The 20,185-nt window shown below is 38.3% G+C and overlaps 1 protein-coding gene across 2 annotated transcripts in view; it reads left to right on the top strand.

The window, feature by feature from the left end:
• The window catches only part of MYBPC3 (myosin binding protein C3), a 62,522-nt gene that overhangs the window by 26,289 nt on the left and 16,048 nt on the right, over positions 1 to 20,185 (top strand). For both annotated transcript variants that reach the window (XM_010412911.4, XM_019280489.3), the window contains 12 exons: positions 3,878 to 4,044; positions 4,425 to 4,590; positions 5,513 to 5,619; positions 5,938 to 5,967; positions 6,131 to 6,267; positions 7,764 to 7,841; positions 8,937 to 9,096; positions 11,139 to 11,243; positions 14,387 to 14,575; positions 16,455 to 16,589; positions 17,809 to 17,976; positions 19,243 to 19,331. In XM_010412911.4, the coding sequence (XP_010411213.1) occupies positions 3,878 to 4,044; positions 4,425 to 4,590; positions 5,513 to 5,619; positions 5,938 to 5,967; positions 6,131 to 6,267; positions 7,764 to 7,841; positions 8,937 to 9,096; positions 11,139 to 11,243; positions 14,387 to 14,575; positions 16,455 to 16,589; positions 17,809 to 17,976; positions 19,243 to 19,331 (1,531 nt within the window). The remainder of the gene's footprint in view (positions 1 to 3,877; positions 4,045 to 4,424; positions 4,591 to 5,512; positions 5,620 to 5,937; positions 5,968 to 6,130; positions 6,268 to 7,763; positions 7,842 to 8,936; positions 9,097 to 11,138; positions 11,244 to 14,386; positions 14,576 to 16,454; positions 16,590 to 17,808; positions 17,977 to 19,242; positions 19,332 to 20,185) is intronic.

The raw sequence follows: 20,185 nt of genomic DNA, 5'->3' as shown, positions 1-20,185 counted from the left end.
AAAAGGGAGAAGGCATCCTACATAATTGTTTTCAGGAAAAGATTGTTCCTCCTCCTATATGTCAAACATTGAGGAGGAACTGAGAGACAAAAATATGACACAAAAATCCAGATTAAATATAGATATTTTTTAGTGTCTCTAGAGTTTCTTGCTCAGTGTTTACACTTCAGTAATGTCTAACTACTGCCCAGACTAATGAGATCTGTACTGTGACGAGTTTGCTGTACTTTTTGAAATCTTCTGGTCTTCTCAACTGCAGTGAGCTGTTTGGGTTTCTAAAGCATTTTTTCTTAGGTAAAATGTTAATTGTCTCTTGAGACACAGAGGGAACACATCTGCTGTGGTGATCCTGCAAAGCTGGTCATTATGCTTATGCAGCAAGACGGATTAAGGTGACAAACATTTAGACCATAGAGCCTGTTTTCTTGGGCATTCCAGCTGAGCAGAAGCTGGAAGGTTCATGCTGCTTGGGCAGACATGACAAGCAGGGCTTATATACCATGTCTCATGCACACTATTCTCACTTCATTTCTCTACCAGATGAAATTCCCTTCTGCTTGTTAACAGCTTCAGGCACATGGTTATCAAGCATTCCCACAATGCCCATGACATTCCTGGAAAGTGCCAACTAATGATCTGCTATCCCAAAGGAAGGAACTGGGAATTTAAATGGAGTGCGAGAGCTAGTACAGCATGTGCGTTACACTATTAAAGCTGCAAGCACAGTTACACACATTCACTCATTCAGGAGCTGCTTGCAGATGCCTGGTCACAAGAGATGGGGACAACCAGATCTGTCCCTCTCAGAACACAGTGCAGCTGCCACACTTTGATCCTGTGCCTTTGAACAACTCCCATACGTTTTGCAGAGCTGTTATCTGTGGGATGGGCATTTGATGTGACAAGGGCAAACCAGCAGCTGTCTCAGTCTGAAATGCAGCAAGTGGTCAGAGAAACTCATCAAATCATTGTTATGGAAAACTGAGCAGTTAGACATTCACACTGTATTTTACTGGTTTTGTTATGTGAGACTCTGTCAATGCTCTTTGGCAACAGAAGGGAACATTTTGAACAGCGGAGAGAAGTGTCCAGGGAAAACTTGAAACACAGTGTGGAGAAAGAGTTCCAGTTTTATGGCTCATTAGGGAAATGCTCAGCAGTTTAAGCCAAGTAACAGGCACTAACTGAGAGCACCTGTTATAGCTCTTACACTCTTTAAACCCAGGATGTAAAACCACAAGCACATGAACAAAGACAATTATGTGACTTGCACAAGACAGAAATAAGGGTGAGGCATGGCCATCAGACTAGGGCTTGGAGAATTCATTATGGGGGTCTCGTCAGAGAAATCAGAAAATAAAGATCACCCAGAAAGGTTTCACATTATTACAACTCTTGCAGTACTATGGAACAGGTTTTTTCTAAATTTCAGATGGTCTTGGAAATAAGATAATTCTTGAAGAAAAGAATGTAATAAAATACATAGTTTGATCTAATTTTTCCATCTCTGAATGCTGGATGGACCATCTTATCAGCTCCAAATCAAAACAAACCATAGTAATGTATATTTATAGCAATGAATCTGTGTGTCCAAATTATCACATAGTACCTACATCAGTGATATCTCAGAAGACATTAACCAATTAACCCTTAGAATCCAAACAGGAAATAGGAAAGCATTTCCAGACAAAGAGGCATTAAGTGATAAACTTGAGAACAGATATTTGATCTTGCAGATGTTCAGGACTTGGAAAGACTAAACCACAGCTGACCTACCTATTACTGCACTAGTTCTGCTTCACATGTGAGGCTGGACCAATGATCCATGGTGTTCTGTAAGCCGACACTTCTATGATTCTATATAATGCTTCACTTGTGCTTTAATATCAACAGATTCTTCTACTTTATAGTTCCAATTGCCAAAGAAAAGGCCTGTAATATTACCTTAGAGAGGCTTTCTGCTTTTCACAGCAGCAGTGTATTATTTCAAGCCAAATGATATCTGGGAGTCCTTTTTGAGGTTTACAGTCTCTATTTGTCACTACATCCCTCTGCAAACACTCTACTCATACACAGCACCAGCAATGTGCTAGTCAGTAAAACAAACACAAGTTAAAGATAGTATTCCCTTCCCAGAGATTTAAGACATGAGTCATTACAAATAGCCTATTTTCATCACTTAGACAAGATTTCAAGAGAACTCTTTCTTACCAATGCGTGAATAGAACATTCAGATATTTTTCATGAGTCATGTATCAAAATAGATCACAGAAAAATAGATTTAAAAGTTCATCTCCAGAACTTTAGCCACAGTACATGTGCTTGGCTTTGCATTTAGTAACAGCAGCATGCTGAACTTTGGGATTACAGTCCGTTCTCAGCAATTCAGCAAAGGTTTATGCATTGCATTGTAGCACTTGTTCCAGAAATAATTTGCATGAATCAGAACACCAGCCTTAGGAGATCATCTTACATGTTGCCTCAGACTCTTGTCTGAAGAGGGATGAAGAGGAAACAAAAGGAAACATTACCCTGACAAGAATAGTAAGCATTGTGTTTCAAGTGGTTGTTAAAGGCATCCTCTGTTTCCTCCCTTATCATCGCTGTTCTGGAGGCCAGTCCTTCACTAAACCAACCATAAGTTCCAGTGAGCTGCACAGTAACAAACAGTTATGAGGCAGTAACCTGTAGGTGTTCTGAAATGAGGTTGCATCAGGTACATCTAAGTCACAAGCTCTACGATTCTTGTCTCTGCCTAAAGTTTTGATCTTGTGATTTACTTTAGCAGGCTCTAACAGAGATAAAAGGTTTTCTTGCATACATCTACTTAGAAATTAGAGCTATAGTATTTTAATGAGTCCCAAGTAGCATTTCAATTTGCTATTCTGTAAGCTCATTTGTTAAGCTGAATAGTCACTGAGTCCCTGGTCACAAATAAATCACAAATAAGGGAAATGACAAAAAAGTAGAAAGAATATTTTTACTCTATTAGAATCATACATATTTTCTATTTGTTTTTCCGTGTGACTATCAAAGAGAAAACCTTTTTCATTTACAAACTGCAGCAGTATTCAAGTAACATAATAGAAATACATTCAAGTAATAATAAAAAATGTAACTACAAAATTAGTAAACTGAAGAAATTACAAGTTATTTTCTTGTAGCCTGTTTATGTTATTTAGGATTAGAAACAGGAAACCCCTAAAACATCTTATGTAATTTTGTATGACCTTGATTAAACAGCGTGAATCCTCCCTGCACATTTCCCTTCATGACGACTGGAAATTACAATAATTAAATTTCCTCCTGGATGGTGAAGCTTAATTTAGTAAAGTCTTAAATATACTGTGGCATCCTTGAATGGAAAGAGCTACCAAATTCAAATTACACATTCATTTGAATACATCCTAAAATTTTCTTCTTTTACTGATGCCCACAAACCATGGATTTATACCAATTATATTTCATATCAGGAAAATTAAGACTTGTAAGTAATATCCCATCAAGTCTCATTTACTTTATGGCAGTTTTTAAGACAGTAAATTCCCTGCCGGTGAAGTGTGTTTTCATCCCTAAATCTTCTACAGCATTTAACACACTTTCATGTTTAACTATAGCATATAAATAGAAAAAAAATCAAGTAATACTTTGTGGTGAATTCTCTTGAACCAGAAGTCAAATACCTAGGGAAAATTAATGGTCAAGATAGAGGCATTCTGGTTCCACTTACACTTGTGCAACAATCTCTTTTTTGCTAACTTGAAATGCTACAAAGATTGGATTCACCTTATCTTCTACCCTCTAGTGACACTGAGATGACTTTTACTCTCCTCTTTCAACCATACCAAAAATTACTCAACACTATTTGGTATTTCAGGGAAAAGGATGGAATTGAACTGACACGAGAAGAAACTTTTAAATACCGATTCAAGAAAGATGGGAAAAAACAGTACCTAATCATTAATGAGTCAACCAAGGAGGACAGTGGGCACTACACCGTGAAGACCAATGGTGGGGTATCAGTCGCTGAACTGATTGTGCAAGGTAGGCACAGGGAATGTCACAGAACCAGAGAAGCTGAAAAAAGAGAACAGGCTGAAGGTAACCTTCTCCAGATAGTGCACAGTGGTAGCATAATCCTCCTGACAGGGAAAAAGAAGATGCAATAAGGGGCATAGGGGTTGATAATTGGTCTTGAGGAGAACTCAGACCTGTGTGCCGGATATAACAGATACCCTGATAACAACAGGTGCTTAGTTATCAGTCCTGTTAAAGCCTTGCATGCCGTGTATTTCCCTTCATATTTCCTCCTTCCTTAAACAGCTTGCTCAGCCCTTGCCTCTTCTACTCAGTAAATCCACACCATCTACTTACAGAGCTGTTCTGATTTTTTATGTGTGTATCGATTATTCTCACGATATCAGAGAAAAAGCTGGAAGTTTATCAGAGCATTGCGGACCTGACAGTCAAGGCACGTGACCAGGCAGTCTTCAAGTGTGAAGTTTCTGATGAGAACGTGAAAGGAATCTGGTTGAAAAACGGAAAGGAGGTGATCCCAGACGAGAGGATAAAGATCTCCCATATCGGCAGGTTAGTCTTGTTTCAGAAAGCAGGTACAGCCTTGGGTATTGCATTGCAATCCATAAGAATTGTTATCTCAGGGGACAGCAGTATAAAGTAAGACTTTTTCCTGGCTCCAGCTCAAAGGTAAAAAGTTTAAAAGCTTTTCATCTGCAACCAACATTTGGTGACAGACTTGGTTTAGTATGTGTGCAGTCTTTCCAAGTTGGTGCATTTTACAGGTATGGTTTCAGTGATACATCACCAAAAGTAAACCTTAGTTTTCATTAGGATTGCATGGTGTTTTGGTATTCAAACAATGTAGAAAACATATTGTTGATAACTTTAAAATTAACAGTAGTGTTTAGATGAGACGTGAGTAAACCCTAGAGAAAACTTAGTGTTTATATTAACATATACTGTTGTGTAATTCTGTGCTCAAGTTTCCTAGAAGTCCAGCTACTACTGGAAACGGAGACCAAGAAGATTCAGCATTAAATGCTAGGTGAAGTCTTTCTTGGTACTCTTTTCTGTATTCTGTTTTGAATTTAAAATAATACAGGGATGGAGCATCACTTTTAAGTTTGTTCAGTCAAAGTTTATTGTTGTCACAATCTGATCAAATCAAACCAGTCAGCAGTGTTACAACTGCCCTTAAAACGGTAAAGGACTGGACTAGAGCAAGGAAACTGCTTCCTCTCTTCAAACTAGTCTTTGCATCTACCTTGACAAAAAAAATCCATTCATTGAGAATGTGCTGAGGTGGATTTGCTTTAATACTGAAAGCAGAGCAGTCTACAGCCCTGGTGGTTTTTCACTTGTGTCATGGCAAGGGAAGAAGAAATAATAATTTCTGTCAATGTCCTATAGCCTGCACCTTGTCTCTTGAGGTAGCCCTGTTTCTCCTGGAGAGGTAAGGAAGGGAGTGGAATATATTTGTTCATGATTCCAGAATCCATAAGCTAACTATTGAGGATGTAACACCAGAGGACGAGGCTGATTATTCCTTCATTCCCCAAGGATTTGCTTACAACCTTTCTGCCAAGCTTCAGTTTTTGGGTAAGCTATCTTAGAAGGTGTAATGGGAATTCCAGAGGGATAAAATGGTGATATTAATCATGGTTATACCAGGAAAGAGAAAGATCTCTTTTCTGATACCTCAATATAGGCACATTGCTTTTCCTTGTTGTTTTGCATTACCATTATCACATTGTTTTACAGAGCCTGTTTTTTAATTTATTGTATAAATCTGCTGATTAATATGCCTTATCAAGTTTCAATCAATTTTTAAATTACTTTGTGGGTGCAGATGCTATGTAAATTCTGTTTTCTGATCTATTTCTCCTTCCCTGTCTCCTCTTTTTTTTTCCCCTCCAGAGGTCAAGATAGATTTTGTACCAAGAGAAGGTAAGAACAGCAGTCATTATTTATATGTAAGTAAGAATGTTTTCAATAGCAAAGTAAGCAGTATAATTTTTCATTTTTAATTTAACGCATGGATATTCTTTTCTTTTTTCATTCAGATTACTCAAACTATATTTAAAACTTATTTTCTCTACCTTTACTATAGAACCCCCTAAAATACACCTTGACTGCCTGGGCCAATCCCCTGACACTATTGTCGTGGTGGCTGGGAACAAACTGAGATTGGATGTTCCTGTGTCAGGAGATCCAACACCCACTGTCATCTGGCAGAAAGTAAACAAGGTAATGTACAACCTGACACAGTGTCTGAGGCAAGTCACAACAGCAAATTTATTTTTCCTTCTCAAATCTTGCTTTGGTTTATAGTTATATACAAGTATTTTCATCTTCCTTTCAATTTTATGTTTTTAAGCCTCAGGAACAAAAATTAAATACCTGCACTGCAGCTGCTTGGGACTTATCTGGTTTTGTGATTCATCCTGAACTGTTCCTTTTTTTGAACGGTTCCCTGTTTTTTTAGTCCAAAAGAAGGGGCTGAGTATATATGAGTAAATATATGTACATGCAGATCGAAGGATACCATACACATTTATTCTCTTCCTACCTCAGGGAAAAATAAATAAATTATGAGTCATCCCCACCACCTTCACCTGATAGAAGGAACATATTCTGGGGGTGGCAGCTTCTTTTTTTTTAATCTTTATCAAGGATTCTACAATCTGTGAGGAAAACGTCATCCTAGCAGACTAGTGGCATAACACTGAATTTGGTATAATAAAAACAGAGGACACTTGCTATTTACCTTATCAAAGCAATTACAAAACATCAGAGAAAGAATTTAGAAGTTAGACTTAAAATGTTAAGTGAGCTTCCTTTCTGGATATCTCAAAATATCCCCACCCCTCACCATCTGTGGGCTCTTGAGCTATAACTAGCACAAAACAGAAATATTTTGCATAACATTCTACAGCATCATTACACTTCCATATGTAGAGATATAGAAAAAATGATATTGCCAATTATGTTAATTCCCCCAATCTCCTATTCTTCATGATTATGCCTCATTCTTGTTCAGGTTAGCATATTTAATAGCACTCAGGACATTTTATCTACAATGCGGAATTAGTATGGAAACAAATAAGAAAAAAACAAGAAATTGACTCTTCTATAGAGAAGTTTCTCTGATAAAATGACCCTAGAGTCCTCTATACAGTGTTACTTCTGAGGTGTGAGGTCTCAACATATGAGGAAAAGCAGCTAGTCTTGATTGAAGGATATGTAATATATACTTACTAATGAAATTCTAAACAAAGAGTAGCACAGCCTCAAAAGATGCAGTTCAATGAGTGTTACAGACCTGCCTGTATTTCTAAGTGTTAAAATATTCACATCAATTTACTTTCCCATGGTTACAGAGAGAAGTAATCCTTATTTTTGTACTTAGGCATATTGAGTAACTAGTACCAGAGGACACAGACAGGTTCACAACCAGTTATGACAATACTGCAGGAATGCCATGCTTCTTCCTTTGTTAAGCTGCAAGTTTGCTTTTGCTGACTTATCCTTCCCTTGGTTCACTGCATTCTGATACATCTTTTTCCTTTCCTGCTTTTTACTTTGGTTTTGGTAGATTTTCTTCCCAGGTCTTGCTGCCTCACTTCGCTTTTCTCACACCTCCATATTCAATCCCTCTAAAAAACTCCTCTCTATCTTGCAGAAACAGTCTTACTGCTGTGCTCAGCCTTAGCTGACTTTCTGTGGTTTCTTTGCTTATCTAGAGAAACGACCTCCTTCGAAACAAGGATGATTCCATGACTCCCTCGGAAAACAGCAGTGATTTAAATACTGATAATAAGGTATGTTCCTTATTATTTATGCAATCACACAGAAGTGCTTAGTGTTTTCCAGATAAAATGTCATATTCAAAAGAAATAAAATTTAAGTCAGTAGATATTAAAAATGGTGACTCAAATAGCACATCAGGCCCACTCTCCTGCCTCACAGCAGTAATTACCAGACACCTGCTGGGCACAAGAGACTTGGTGAGCAATTTTAGAGTAGGAAGCTGATTGAGAAAATCTTTCTAATCACCATCACATGGTGGCTGGGTTACAAGGAATCAAAGCAGTTATTTGAAAACTCTTTTAAATTTACTTGCGATTTTTTTCCCTCAGTAACCTGTAAGCTTCAATAATAACTAGGACAAAATCTTACAGGACACATGGAAAGATGACAATGGGTCAAGAGAGTGGATGGACTATAAAGCAGTGAAACAGGACTCACTTCCATTTTTCACATAAATAACTTTTCTCTTGATAAAGAATATTTTTCTTATATTATACAGCAATAAACCATTCTCAGGATTAGGATTGTGCTGTACTAGTCACTATTTGGATATGTATTCTTTCTAATGGCTCCTGTTCTAAATCTAAAGACATGTAAGGAAGAAAGGAGTGCATTACATATGTACAACTGAATTGTGGACATTTTGTTTATATTTTAGCAAAAAAGTGGAAAGTTTCCCTTTATGACATTGAGTGGCAGAAATCACACTGATGCCATTAACATTTACAAGAAACTTACTTTAATTTATACAATAACCAATTGTTATCCATGAAACTCTTTGGAGTGATATGCTAGCAGCTATCCCAAGGAAGAATTTCTGGAGGTACTTAGTAACTTCTTTGAAACATAACTGGGTTTGTGTAACTAGTGGTGAATCTCAACAACCTGCCGACTTTCAGAACCAGTTTTCCCAGGTGTTATTTTTGTGAGCCAACCAATCTGTATTGTCTCTCTTCTACATACAAATAGAATTTGAAAAATGTTACAGCTTTTCAATAATTATTATAATATTCAATGATTTATTTTCACCAGCTTACACACAGATTCATCAGGCTGTCTCTGGCACAACTTGCAATGATTTTATCTGTCACTTTCACTGCCCACAGCTCCTGTTTGAATCTGAAGGCAGAGTCCGTGTGGAGATGCATGAAGATCATTGTGTCTTCATCATTGAAGGGGCAGAAAAGGAGGATGAGGGAGTGTACAGAGTTATACTTAAGAATCCAGTTGGAGAAGATAAGGCCGATATCACAGTCAAAGTTATTGGTAAGTGAAGGAAAGAAACAACCAAAGCATGAAAGAATCTTGAGTTTGCAGAAACTCACCCTTCTCTAAAACTGATTCAAGTTCTGACTTTAGGTTTAGAAAAATGGGAAAGGATCCTAAAGAGAGGAACATTATCAATCATAAATCTGGCAGGAGTGTTTTTTCAGAGGTAGTTGCCTTCTGTGTGAAAAGTTAAGGGAACAACTGCCAGCAGTAATCCATGTATTTCCTGTTTCAGGTGATCCTATCATTTTATGGATGACATTCCATTCTGAAGTATATGCTTCATGCTTGTCTGAGATCAGAAAAGTTTCTAGTCATTTTGTTGTGGATTATGTTTTTAAGCAGAGATTACTTCATTCTATAAGCAGTAAACAGTTAATGGAATAAAGAAACATAATGTATCTGACCAAAGATAAACAGATTGAAAGACTCTTCAATGAGTCTGAGAAAAGGCCTGGGAGGAATATGATTCTGAGGCAGTAAATTTGATAAATTTTTCATAATATTTAATTTTCTGGCACACATAACAAAAGGACAAGTTATAAGCAAATTAGAAATGATAAAAGAAAATTACTTTTACCTACAGTATTAAAATTTAGAATTGCTTGGTAAACACTAAGTTTCCTTCCATCTTTTATAAACACTAAATTGGGATATTTACTATGAATATCTCCAACGTGACATAATATGTGAGACATGCAGTCATTGTATTTTATAAAGTTTATTCCAGAGAAAATAGGAAACCCTGGAGCAAGGCTCATCTTACAGAATAGAATTACCTCATTACCTTACATTTTTGCAAAAATTGTATTATGTCTGGGAAGAAAAAGGGAGCTGAATACTCAATGGTATTTAAAGGAAACCAACCTAACAAAGAAGCATCAAAGAGCAGGCTTCCCTTTAGATTAAGTTAATACATTCTGGTTGTACCTATTGTTTCTGTCTGACAAAGCTGTATCCCAGAATCACAGAATAAACTTGTTTGGAAAATATTTCTGCTATCATTAAGTCCGACCTATGGCCGAACACCACCATGTCAACTAGACCAGGCACTGACCGCCACATCAGTCTTTACATAAACACCTCCAGGGATGGTGACTCCCTTGGCTGCCCATTCCAAAATCTAATCACCCTTTCTGTGAAGAATTTCTTCCTAATGTCTAACCTAAACCTCCCCTGGTGCAGCTTAAGTCTGTGTCCTCTCATCCTGTTGCTGGCTGCCTGGGAGAAGATGCCAAAACCCACGTGGCTATACCCTCAGGTAGTTGTAGAGTTTCAGGGAGTAGTAGAGAGCAATAAGGTCCGCCCAGAGCCTCTTTTTCTCCAGGCTAAACACCCCCAGCTCCCTCAGCTGCTCCTCCTGAGACTTGTGCTCCAGACCCTTCACCAGCATCATTGCCCTTCTCTGGATGTGCTCCAGCACCTCAGTGTCCTTCTTGTAGTGAGGGGCCCAAAACTGGGCACAGGGTTCGAGGTTTGGCCTCACCAGTGCCAGGTGCAGGGGGTCAATCACTGTCCTGGTCCTGCTGGCCACACTAGTGCTGATACAGGCCAGGATGCCATTGGCCTTCTTGGCCACCTGGACACACACACTGGATCATGGTCAGATGCTGTTTACCAGCACCCCCAGGTCCTTTTCCACTGAACCATTTTCCAGCCACTCTTCCTGCAGCCTGTATTGCTGTAGGGGCTTATTGTGGCCAAAGTGCAGCACCCAGCACTTGATCTTGTTGAACCTTATGCCATTGGCCTTGGCCCATGATCCAGCCTGTCCTGGTCCCTCTGAAGAACCCTCCTGCCCTCCAGCAAATCGACACTCTAACTCAACTTGGTGTCATCCATGAATTTGCTAATGATAGACTCAATACCCTCATCTAGATCATCAATAAAGACATTAAACAGGACTGGGCTCAACACTGATCATGGGGGACACCACTAGATCGATACCATAGAGAAAAAAAGTGTTAAAAATATTTAATTTACTTGCATAAAGAAATTGAAACAGTAACACCTCTCTTTCATTCTCACACTTTCTTCAGATGTTCCTGACCCTCCAGAAGCTCCCACAATCAGCAACATTGGAGAAGATTACTGTACTGTGCAGTGGCAACCCCCTAAATATGATGGTGGGCAACCAGTACTTGGTAAGGAGTCCTAAAACATGAAGTCCCCTGCAGCTTTGCATATATTTTTTGCTGCTCCTTTGAAATGGCACAGAAGTGTTCTCTTTGTTTAGACATAAGGAAGGCTGACCCTCAGATAGGAGCTATTCTGATGCGTTGAACCTTCAAACCGGTCTAGGTTCTCTCTCTCCAATTTTGAGGAGAGAGTGCCCCCTGCCTGTGCGATTTGAGTCAGAGAAGTATTTCAGCAAACAAGTTATGAAGCACGAAAAGGTGATACGAAAAATAGCTAAAGCTAAGTATTCTCATTCAAGACCGAAACTTTAGGTCAGTAAACAGGACTTTGTACTTACCTAGGAATATCAAAACAGATCTGTGGCCACCTCAGTCATCAACTCCAGACATCTGCAATCTCAGGCACTCATGCAATACAAGTTTTATTGAGGAAAACTACTTCATAATACTACTTCATAAAAACAGTTCAATCATTTTAGCGACCTTAAAATCTGTACTAAAAATTAGAGTGCAGTTACCACGTGACGCAGGAAATGAGCCAGCACAATCAAGATTATCACTGACACCATTTTAAGTTCTGCACTGTGCATGGTGAGTTTTAGATAGAACTCTTTGATCCTCAGAAGAAAAAGAAAATAATGCAGGGTCTTGACTAATTTTAGGGGGAAAAATCCTCTGGAGTCCGTATCTAGCAATTTGTTTAACAAAGATCTCTGGAGCTTGAGTTTCTTTGGAAAAAAAATACATTGTAAGCTATATGGACTCCCATGCGGATGCCAAGGCTAGAAATGTCTAAAATTCTTTTAATCCCCTGAATAGCATCTGGAAGAGAGAGTTTGTATTTGCTTTTGGATGTTTGGACTTCATTAATTTCCACAAGATCTATCTCATTTAAGTCAAAGAATTCACCTGTGCAGGAATAAATAAGGTACTGCTGGGCCAGTGCTTTGTGGTATCATGTATTCTGACAGGAAGCAAGCAAGAAGTCAGCAGTTTAAAATACTATGTGCAAAGATATTTACCAGTAGCTGTGTCATTAGCACAGGCAACCCCCACCTCATTGACTACACAAAGCCCATGATTTTGTTTTGTAGAGATTTTAGGGCACATATTTCAAAAAGTTCTTTGCTTTGCTTTCACTGTCAAAAGAAGGATTTTTTAAATGTCCCACTAAAATCCCTTTTCACCACCTGAGGAGGTTTCTTAGCACAGGGCTGCACTACTGGTAGAGCTCCAATAAAACACCTACAGCAGGGGGAGAGGAAAAACCGAGATGCAGCACTACCCATTCAAACAGAGCTTTAAAAGCAAGTTTAAAAGGCAGGGGGGAAAAGGCATATGCATTCTTATCTGTCTTCATATTGTTACAGATGGCATTGTAGGCAGTCAGATACACTCTTTATTAGTTATATCCAACAGATATAAAAAAGAAATTCACACCCCATCTTCCCTTCACCTTTCCTGGGGTTTTGTGTGCTTTTTATATTACTAAAACAGTATCTTTAACTCTCACACATTCAGTGCATTTGGGGAAATAATCTGCTTTACCAAATGTCACCAGTACGACCAGTATTGTCATTTTACCTCCTTTTTGCCTGTTTTTTTAAACTGCAAATATCTTCATTTCGACACTTACGTGCTTAACACTGCTTATCTATAATGGCAAAAAAACCCCCAGAAACTGAGTTGAAACTTCTCTCAGCCTCATAGACCCTGCTGAAGAGAGAAAAAAACAGGAACAGACCAAAGGAACCATAGGTTTTTTGCTTACAGCATTTAACTCTGAAAGCTACTGAAAACAAGCATGCTGGGATTACATCTCTATGCATTTAAAGTGATGATACAACCTGTCAGCTTAAAGATACTTTCACTACTCTTTTCCCAGAACATTCTGTAGACTCCCATGCTCTTTGGCATTGACAGGAAAGGCTGCTGATGCATGGTGTCTGTGCCTACAGCATGCCAGCAAATCAAATGTGCCTGTCATACTCTTCATCCCTTGAGACACCTTAAGTGTGAATCATAGTTCCCAGGTATACCAAAGAGACTTTTGCAACTTTGATAGCCACGACCTTGGTGAGCAGCAGGGACTGAATCACTCCCCTACATGGCCCAATTATAAGTCCTTGCTATGGACTTTACACTATTGTAGCTGACCACTGCTACAGACATCTGTACAGACCTCTGTAGTCACGGGGTAGAAACACACCTATACAATACACTCAAATACATGGCACATGTACATGAGTATTCAGTGCATTCTCTGATTATTCATGCTGTAGTTAAAAGATGAGTAGCTTTCATAGCAAAGTTTGTTTAAAAGAAGCCTACGTGGATCGCACCCAGTCACGCTATCTGCAACACAGAGAAGTGGCAGAAATTTAATATAGTTGAATGGAAAGGAACAGTTCAGTAGCCCCTTGTAGCAGGTCAGCTGGAAAATATCAGGCATGTATGTTTCCAATGTGATATACAACCATCCTCCATATTAAGCATGAGGAATCACAGATTCCATTCCCAGTTTTGGGAAATGAGAAGTTTATCCTTTATACTGATAATCCAGCCTCACTTAGTCATTCTGGAAAACAGCATGGTAGCGTTGGAAAGGCTATGGATGTTGAGGGCGCGACGGAGAAGTGCTAAGACATGGATTCCAGGCATACAGGTGACACCTTAAGCTGTACTAGAGATTCGCTCTGCAGTGCACCCGGCTCTCTTTGTTCTCTGTTACCATACAGGCTGGCTTTCCTTCCCAAGGAAATCAGAGCAGGAAAAACAGTGAGTGGCCATATCTCACTCACTGTGGGGATGAAGCAAGCTGAAATCTGCATTGTCTGGGAAGCATTCTGCATTTCCACTACTTTGCAAAGAACACAGAGATCTAGCATCAGCTATTAGATAAAACAATAATTTTAAAAAAAAGGAATTGTCAAACTGTTCTTCCAATTAATTTTTTGTGGGGGATTGATGTTGTTAGTCAAGGTTAGTGAATTACAGGAGAACAGAAGAAAGAAATTAATTTTTTAACTCTATACCTCATCTTCTACATTTCAAGGAAACTTCTCTTTCACTTAAAAAGATTTTCTTTTTTCCTGCATGTGAGAGAACAATTTCCAGTTCTTTTACATCATAACAGCTGTTCTTTCCAGGCTATATTTTAGAGAGAAAGAAGAAGAAGAGCTATCGATGGATGAGACTGAACTTTGACCTTTTAAAAGAGCTAACCTATGAAGCCAAGCGAATGATTGAAGGAGTAGTTTATGAGATGCGGATTTATGCTGTGAATTCTATTGGCATGTCCCGGCCAAGCCCTGCCTCACAACCCTTCATGCCAATTGGTGAGTTTTGAGACTCCATGGTATTTCTAGGATAAAACCAAGACAGAACAATTTTGACCTCTTCTCTACAACCGCTCTTACAGCTAAAAAGACCGTGCTAGGAAAGAGGCTGTCAACCATCTCTATATTCTATATTTAATCAACCTTTTCCTTTGTAATGCTCCACTTCTCTATCTCTCATTCCTCTTCCTGAAGAGCACAGAGGTTCCAGTTTCACAAAATTGCTGATGAATTTTTAGTTATAATTAGAAGTGTGAGAGTCAAGCTGGATCTGGAAAGGAGAACTAATTGACAGAGATTTCCCTGTCCCTCTCAGCTTCTCCCATTCCCTTATGGGTGCAAATATCACAGTATCCCGTCCAGTACTCCCTTAATCCCAGCCCTCTCCACAGCTAAAAGGATAGATGATTAAGAAAATATTTGAGGAATGATTTTCTATAAATAATCCTTCCCAGCACAGCAGTGCAGTGTCTCCTGTAGTCCCTGAGCAAGGAGCAAACTAAAGGAGTCCTCAGGAAGCCTGTCTGCTAAGATTTTTAGGGAGAAGACCCACAAAAATACAAATAGCTGGAGATTAAAATGACTAGAGTTTCTAACTCTACAAATAACAGCGAAGGGGGACAGCCTGCTGAAGGAGATAATGTAAAAGCAGATGATGCAGTGAAGGAGTCAGAAGGAAAGGCTGAACTGCAAGAAGGGTCTCTTAATTCTGGATTTCATACACACAACGGTTGGTCTGCAACAAAAGAGATCAAACAAGAGCCATCAAGTGGAGCTACTGAAACAAAAGGTCCAAAGTTTTCATGGGATAGGCAGAGTTTTACTTGATTACTGATAAAGTTCACACTTACTTCTTCAGAGAAGAGGTTTGGGGTTTTGATCGTGTACTGTGTGGTTGTGTATGCTCCCAATTGCATTTGCCTCCTGTGTGCTGTCCTTGCTAACATGTGAATACAAAAATTTTTGGCAGTTACAGACATGAAATTAGGTGATATTTTTGTGTTTGTTTTTTTTAATAACTTTGGGAAATAAGATTGATTTCAATCAGTTCCACAATTTGTGAACCTGTATTTAACTAACTTTGTAAAATCTGTTATTTTGAAAAAGTTGTTTTCTGTTTGCTTTTTGGTATCGATTATTTCACAGTAACATTTACTTGTATTTTGGATCCTCTAGTAAGGGCTTTTCTTGATTATTTTTTGATTAGTAGATAATAGTCATGCTGCAGAAGACTGACTTTAGCTAGTGGTCCTCCTGAACTCTGGGCTTATAAAGAGCCATGACACACCTGTTCTGAAGAAATATGAAAAAGCTGTATCTACATCAAATTAAAAATTTTCAGTCCAAAATATTTTTCTCAAGTATGTCTCTGTTACAAATGCACAAATCAGAAGCAGTGTTTCTGTAAACAGGTAGTCATAACGTTTGGTCATTTTCTCCACTGTGTGAGTGAAGTGAAATTTAGCCACTGTGAATTTGGTCCTCTGACCATGTGAATTTTGTCCAGTTACAATGAGGGTGTAAGTACAGAATACAAAAGGTATGTATTTTCATTTCTAAACTTTTCTGCAGACTTATGATGACAATTTGACTCCCTTCTGCAAGTCTTCTCTTTTCAGTGGCTTCTCTTATAAGGGAGCATCTGTGAATAGAAACTACTGTCTTAACCACTTGTTCCCCTTCCTACTATAGGAGTCTTAGGCTGTGCTTTTATTAAATGTAAAGGTGTTACACTTTACAACTGAGCTTCAGGTAGATTTATTTCATTAAAATAGACAGTGGTACACAAATCACCTGTTAATCACTCCTTGTATAGCCTTTGAATTCTCATAGTTGTATTGCTCTTTCTCAGAATCTACTTCTCCATATTTCCTTACAGCTCCTCCAAGTGAACCAACCCACTTTACAGTGGAAGATGTTTCTGACAGCACTGTTTCCTTGAAGTGGAGGCCCCCTGAGCGGATTGGAGCTGGGGGATTAGATGGTTACATTTTGGAATACTGCAAAGATGGATGTAAGTAAGCATGAGTACTAGGCAGCAGCAACCAAATATTTTAAAAATGCTACAATTGCAATAACTTCACCTCTCTACACCACCAATAACATAACCATATCCAGCATGATCAAATTTTAACTCTAATCTGTGTCTAACATCCTGGCCAACCATCACCATACTCACTACAATGTGAGTGTAAACCATGGAAGTCACATCCATAATATCGTCTTCACAATCATCATAAACTTTAATACACATAAGTAACGCAAAAATATCATTGCTGTGCTATAGTCACTACTATACTTCTGTATCATTCATGAATTGCACATTCCTTGAAACAGATATAATAACATGATTGTGACAACATCAGTCATACTTTAAAGTAACCATTACCTTACGTCATTTAATACTTGTGCTGGTAATAAAGAGTGTAACAGCACCATATCTACAAAATTCAATGTTCTGTGATGCTACAACATAATACTCATGTCATAAAAGTCAAACAAATTTATAGTCACTTTAATATTGACGTTTTCCCTAACATTAGGCTCAATTGCCAGATAATCTAAACTAGGGGGTTTCCAGGGCATAATTTATCCAGAAATAACTTATAGTCTTTAATGAGACATCGCTGTAGCATTACCAGATTCTCTATGTCATTGCAGAATGATTTTATCAGTCATATTTCTGCGCCTAAGAATAAGGAAGCACTAAGAATTCTGTTCTACTGTGTCAATTGAGAAGTAAATAATAAATTCCAACAGTTATGTGCTCAATTACTGTTTTCAGCATATGTGGCTCTCACCAATCTGTTTGGACAGCCACAGAAGGTATATGTACTCCAAGAAAAAAAATTAAATTAAGGCTTCCCTTTCTTGTTAAAGTTACTTCCAAAAATTCTCCCCCTCCCATGTAGTAAAAATAAATGTCAAGAAGTCCCTCAACTCTAAGCTCTATTAAAAAAAAAAAAAAAAAAAAAAAAAAAAAAAAAAAAGGAACTGCCCAAAGATTATTCCCTTATCCTTAGCTATCTTGAATAACAAAGTGTAGAGATTCCTTAACTCCATGTGTACACATCTCCTCCATCCAGAGTTCTTCTTCCAACTTATTCCCTTGTAAGCACGGCATTGTAACTTGAATTCATTTTACCCTAACACAAATTTTCTTTCAACTGCAAACAAAGCATGGCTTTGGAAAAATAATGTATCATTGCAATATGCAAATACTGTTCTTGCAGCTACAGAATGGATTCCTGCTCTTCCTGGCCTAACTGAGCGCACAACTGCACTGGTTAAAGATCTGGTCACGGGGGACAAACTTTATTTCCGTATCAAGGCTGTAAACTTGGCTGGAGAGAGTGGAGCAGCAACAATAAAAGAGCCTGTTACTGTCCAAGAGATCCTACGTGAGTATCTCTACTGACCAAACCTTACTCATTTATTTCCTCTCGCCAAAATTCTGCCTTTATCTGAGAATAACACCCAAACAGCTCTTCCACTTTGATTAGGTGCCCAGTATCTTCTGACTCTGAGGATATCTCTACAACATCCAGGTCTTATATTTGTAAAGCAAAGATCTTAAAATAAAATTCTATTTCTTACTTTCAAAAATATGGACATTTCACCTCTTGCAATGACACTGTCAGCATCTGAGAGACATTTTTTTTATATTTACCTCTCTGCTTGAAAAGCTGCTACGTTTTTGCAAAATGACTGTGTTGGCTATGGCAAGAGATCTATTTACTTAATTGTTGTAGATTATTAGTTACCACCCTGTGTATCACCCAACAGCAGTAGATTCAAATTCATTTGACTGGAGTCCAAAAGACATCAAGAGCTGCTAATAGTGGATTCCTCAACCTTGGCTCACATGAAGTGTCTTCCAGAGTGTCACTGAGCCAATGTAAATAAAACAAAGTTTTACTGCATCTCAATACCAAATGGTCATGAAGACAGATACTGTAATTGTATGTTAAGAAATGCCTTATTTAAATGACAGGGAAAAAAATAAGGATCAAAAGGAGAATGTAGAAAGCTTTTCAGTGTAGATGAAAAAAACATGCAGTAAGGTCCCTTCTTTGTTAGTGAAAAGTTAAGATGCTACAATGAGATTCCACTGCATCCACCTCAAAGAAAGGGCTGTAACTGAATGACTGTGGAAAGATAAAGGAATCCACCAGTTGCTCTGCTTTCTGAGTATGTCCATAAATATCTCCAATTTACAAGGTGCTGCAGTATCAATATAGCAATAGATAATCACAATCTATAATTACTCTTTTTAATCCAATACACCCTTTATCCCATCCTTTCTACTGAAATAAACAATTTCTCCAAAGAAACAAAGTCCACATAGAAGATTCACATCCAACAGAAGTTACCCAAATTTGGCATTTCAGATGTGACACATTTTCACAAATCCAGCTGTCATTGAAACATGCTCAGCTGTAAATATATATCTGAGACTTGATACTAAATTTATATCCAGTAGACAAATACATTTGAAACTACTTAGACACTGAGATACTCCCTAAAAACATGAACAGCGTTTGCACAGTTCTTGTGCTTACAATTATCCAAGTCTCTTCTCTTCAGTCTTTTGCATTATTTGTGCTATATGAAATGTTGCATATTATCAAAAGCTTTGTATTTAGTGTACTAATGCTTAACTGCAGAGCGTCCCAAATTCTGGCTGCCACGCCACCTCAGACAGACTCTGGTGAAGAAAGTGGGTGAGACAATCAATATTGTGATTCCTTTTCAGGTATGTATCAGCCTCAATTTTGTCTTGGTTATTTACCATCACTTACCTAAAGTAGTTTCCCTAATGCAAGTTCCCATTGCTTCACTGCTGCATCAGTATGGCTGATGATTTGTTAAACCCTCTCAAACATTCGAGGAGGGGGAGGGAATCACTCTTTTTTCAGTCACAATTTTTTTATAGTCACAGTTTCTTCCTTAATCCCACCTTTTGGGGAAGAAGAAAAAGTGGGGTAAGTAAATCAAGCCCATTCTTCCTTACTGAACACAGGATGCACCTTAGAGAGAATTAGACAAAAGTGTAAGAATCCAACTAACTACTCTTCTGGAACTCAGGTGTATGATGTCACTGGGCAACTTCTTCGGCAAAAAAGTGTGTGTTTTAATTTCTGAAAGGCTGACTGCAAAAACTAGAGTTTGCACATAAACAGAAGATCCCAGTTGGCCCTATGCAGAATCTGAGTATGTGTACAAAGAGCTTGGGCATTACTTTACATGAGCTGAAGGTATAAAAAACAGAGCATGATGAGGATTATCGAGGGTGCCTCACTAAGTCATGCACAAAACTGCTAAAATTTACACAGAGACTGACCTAACCAGTTACCGGCTCTTGGCATTTTCTAGAGCTGTACAGGCAACTGTCTGGCCATCTGTAAAACACCACATGCCTTTTTTCAGATGCAAGACTACAATATCAATAGAGTGCAAGAATTAGTGTGTGTAAGGAAATGGTTTTCTGAGAGACATAGCAAAAGAAATTGTAAATTACAGACTCTGGCTCTGAGAGACATATCCTCAGTAATAACAGATATATCACTTAATCAAGTCCTCAGTTAAAATTTCAAGACACTGAAATTT

The sequence above is a fragment of the Corvus cornix genome, chromosome 5, assembly GCF_000738735.6.
Source record: "Corvus cornix cornix isolate S_Up_H32 chromosome 5, ASM73873v5, whole genome shotgun sequence".
In the NCBI taxonomy this organism is placed as follows: Eukaryota; Metazoa; Chordata; class Aves; order Passeriformes; family Corvidae; genus Corvus; species Corvus cornix.
This window is presented reverse-complemented; position numbering and strand designations above follow the sequence as displayed.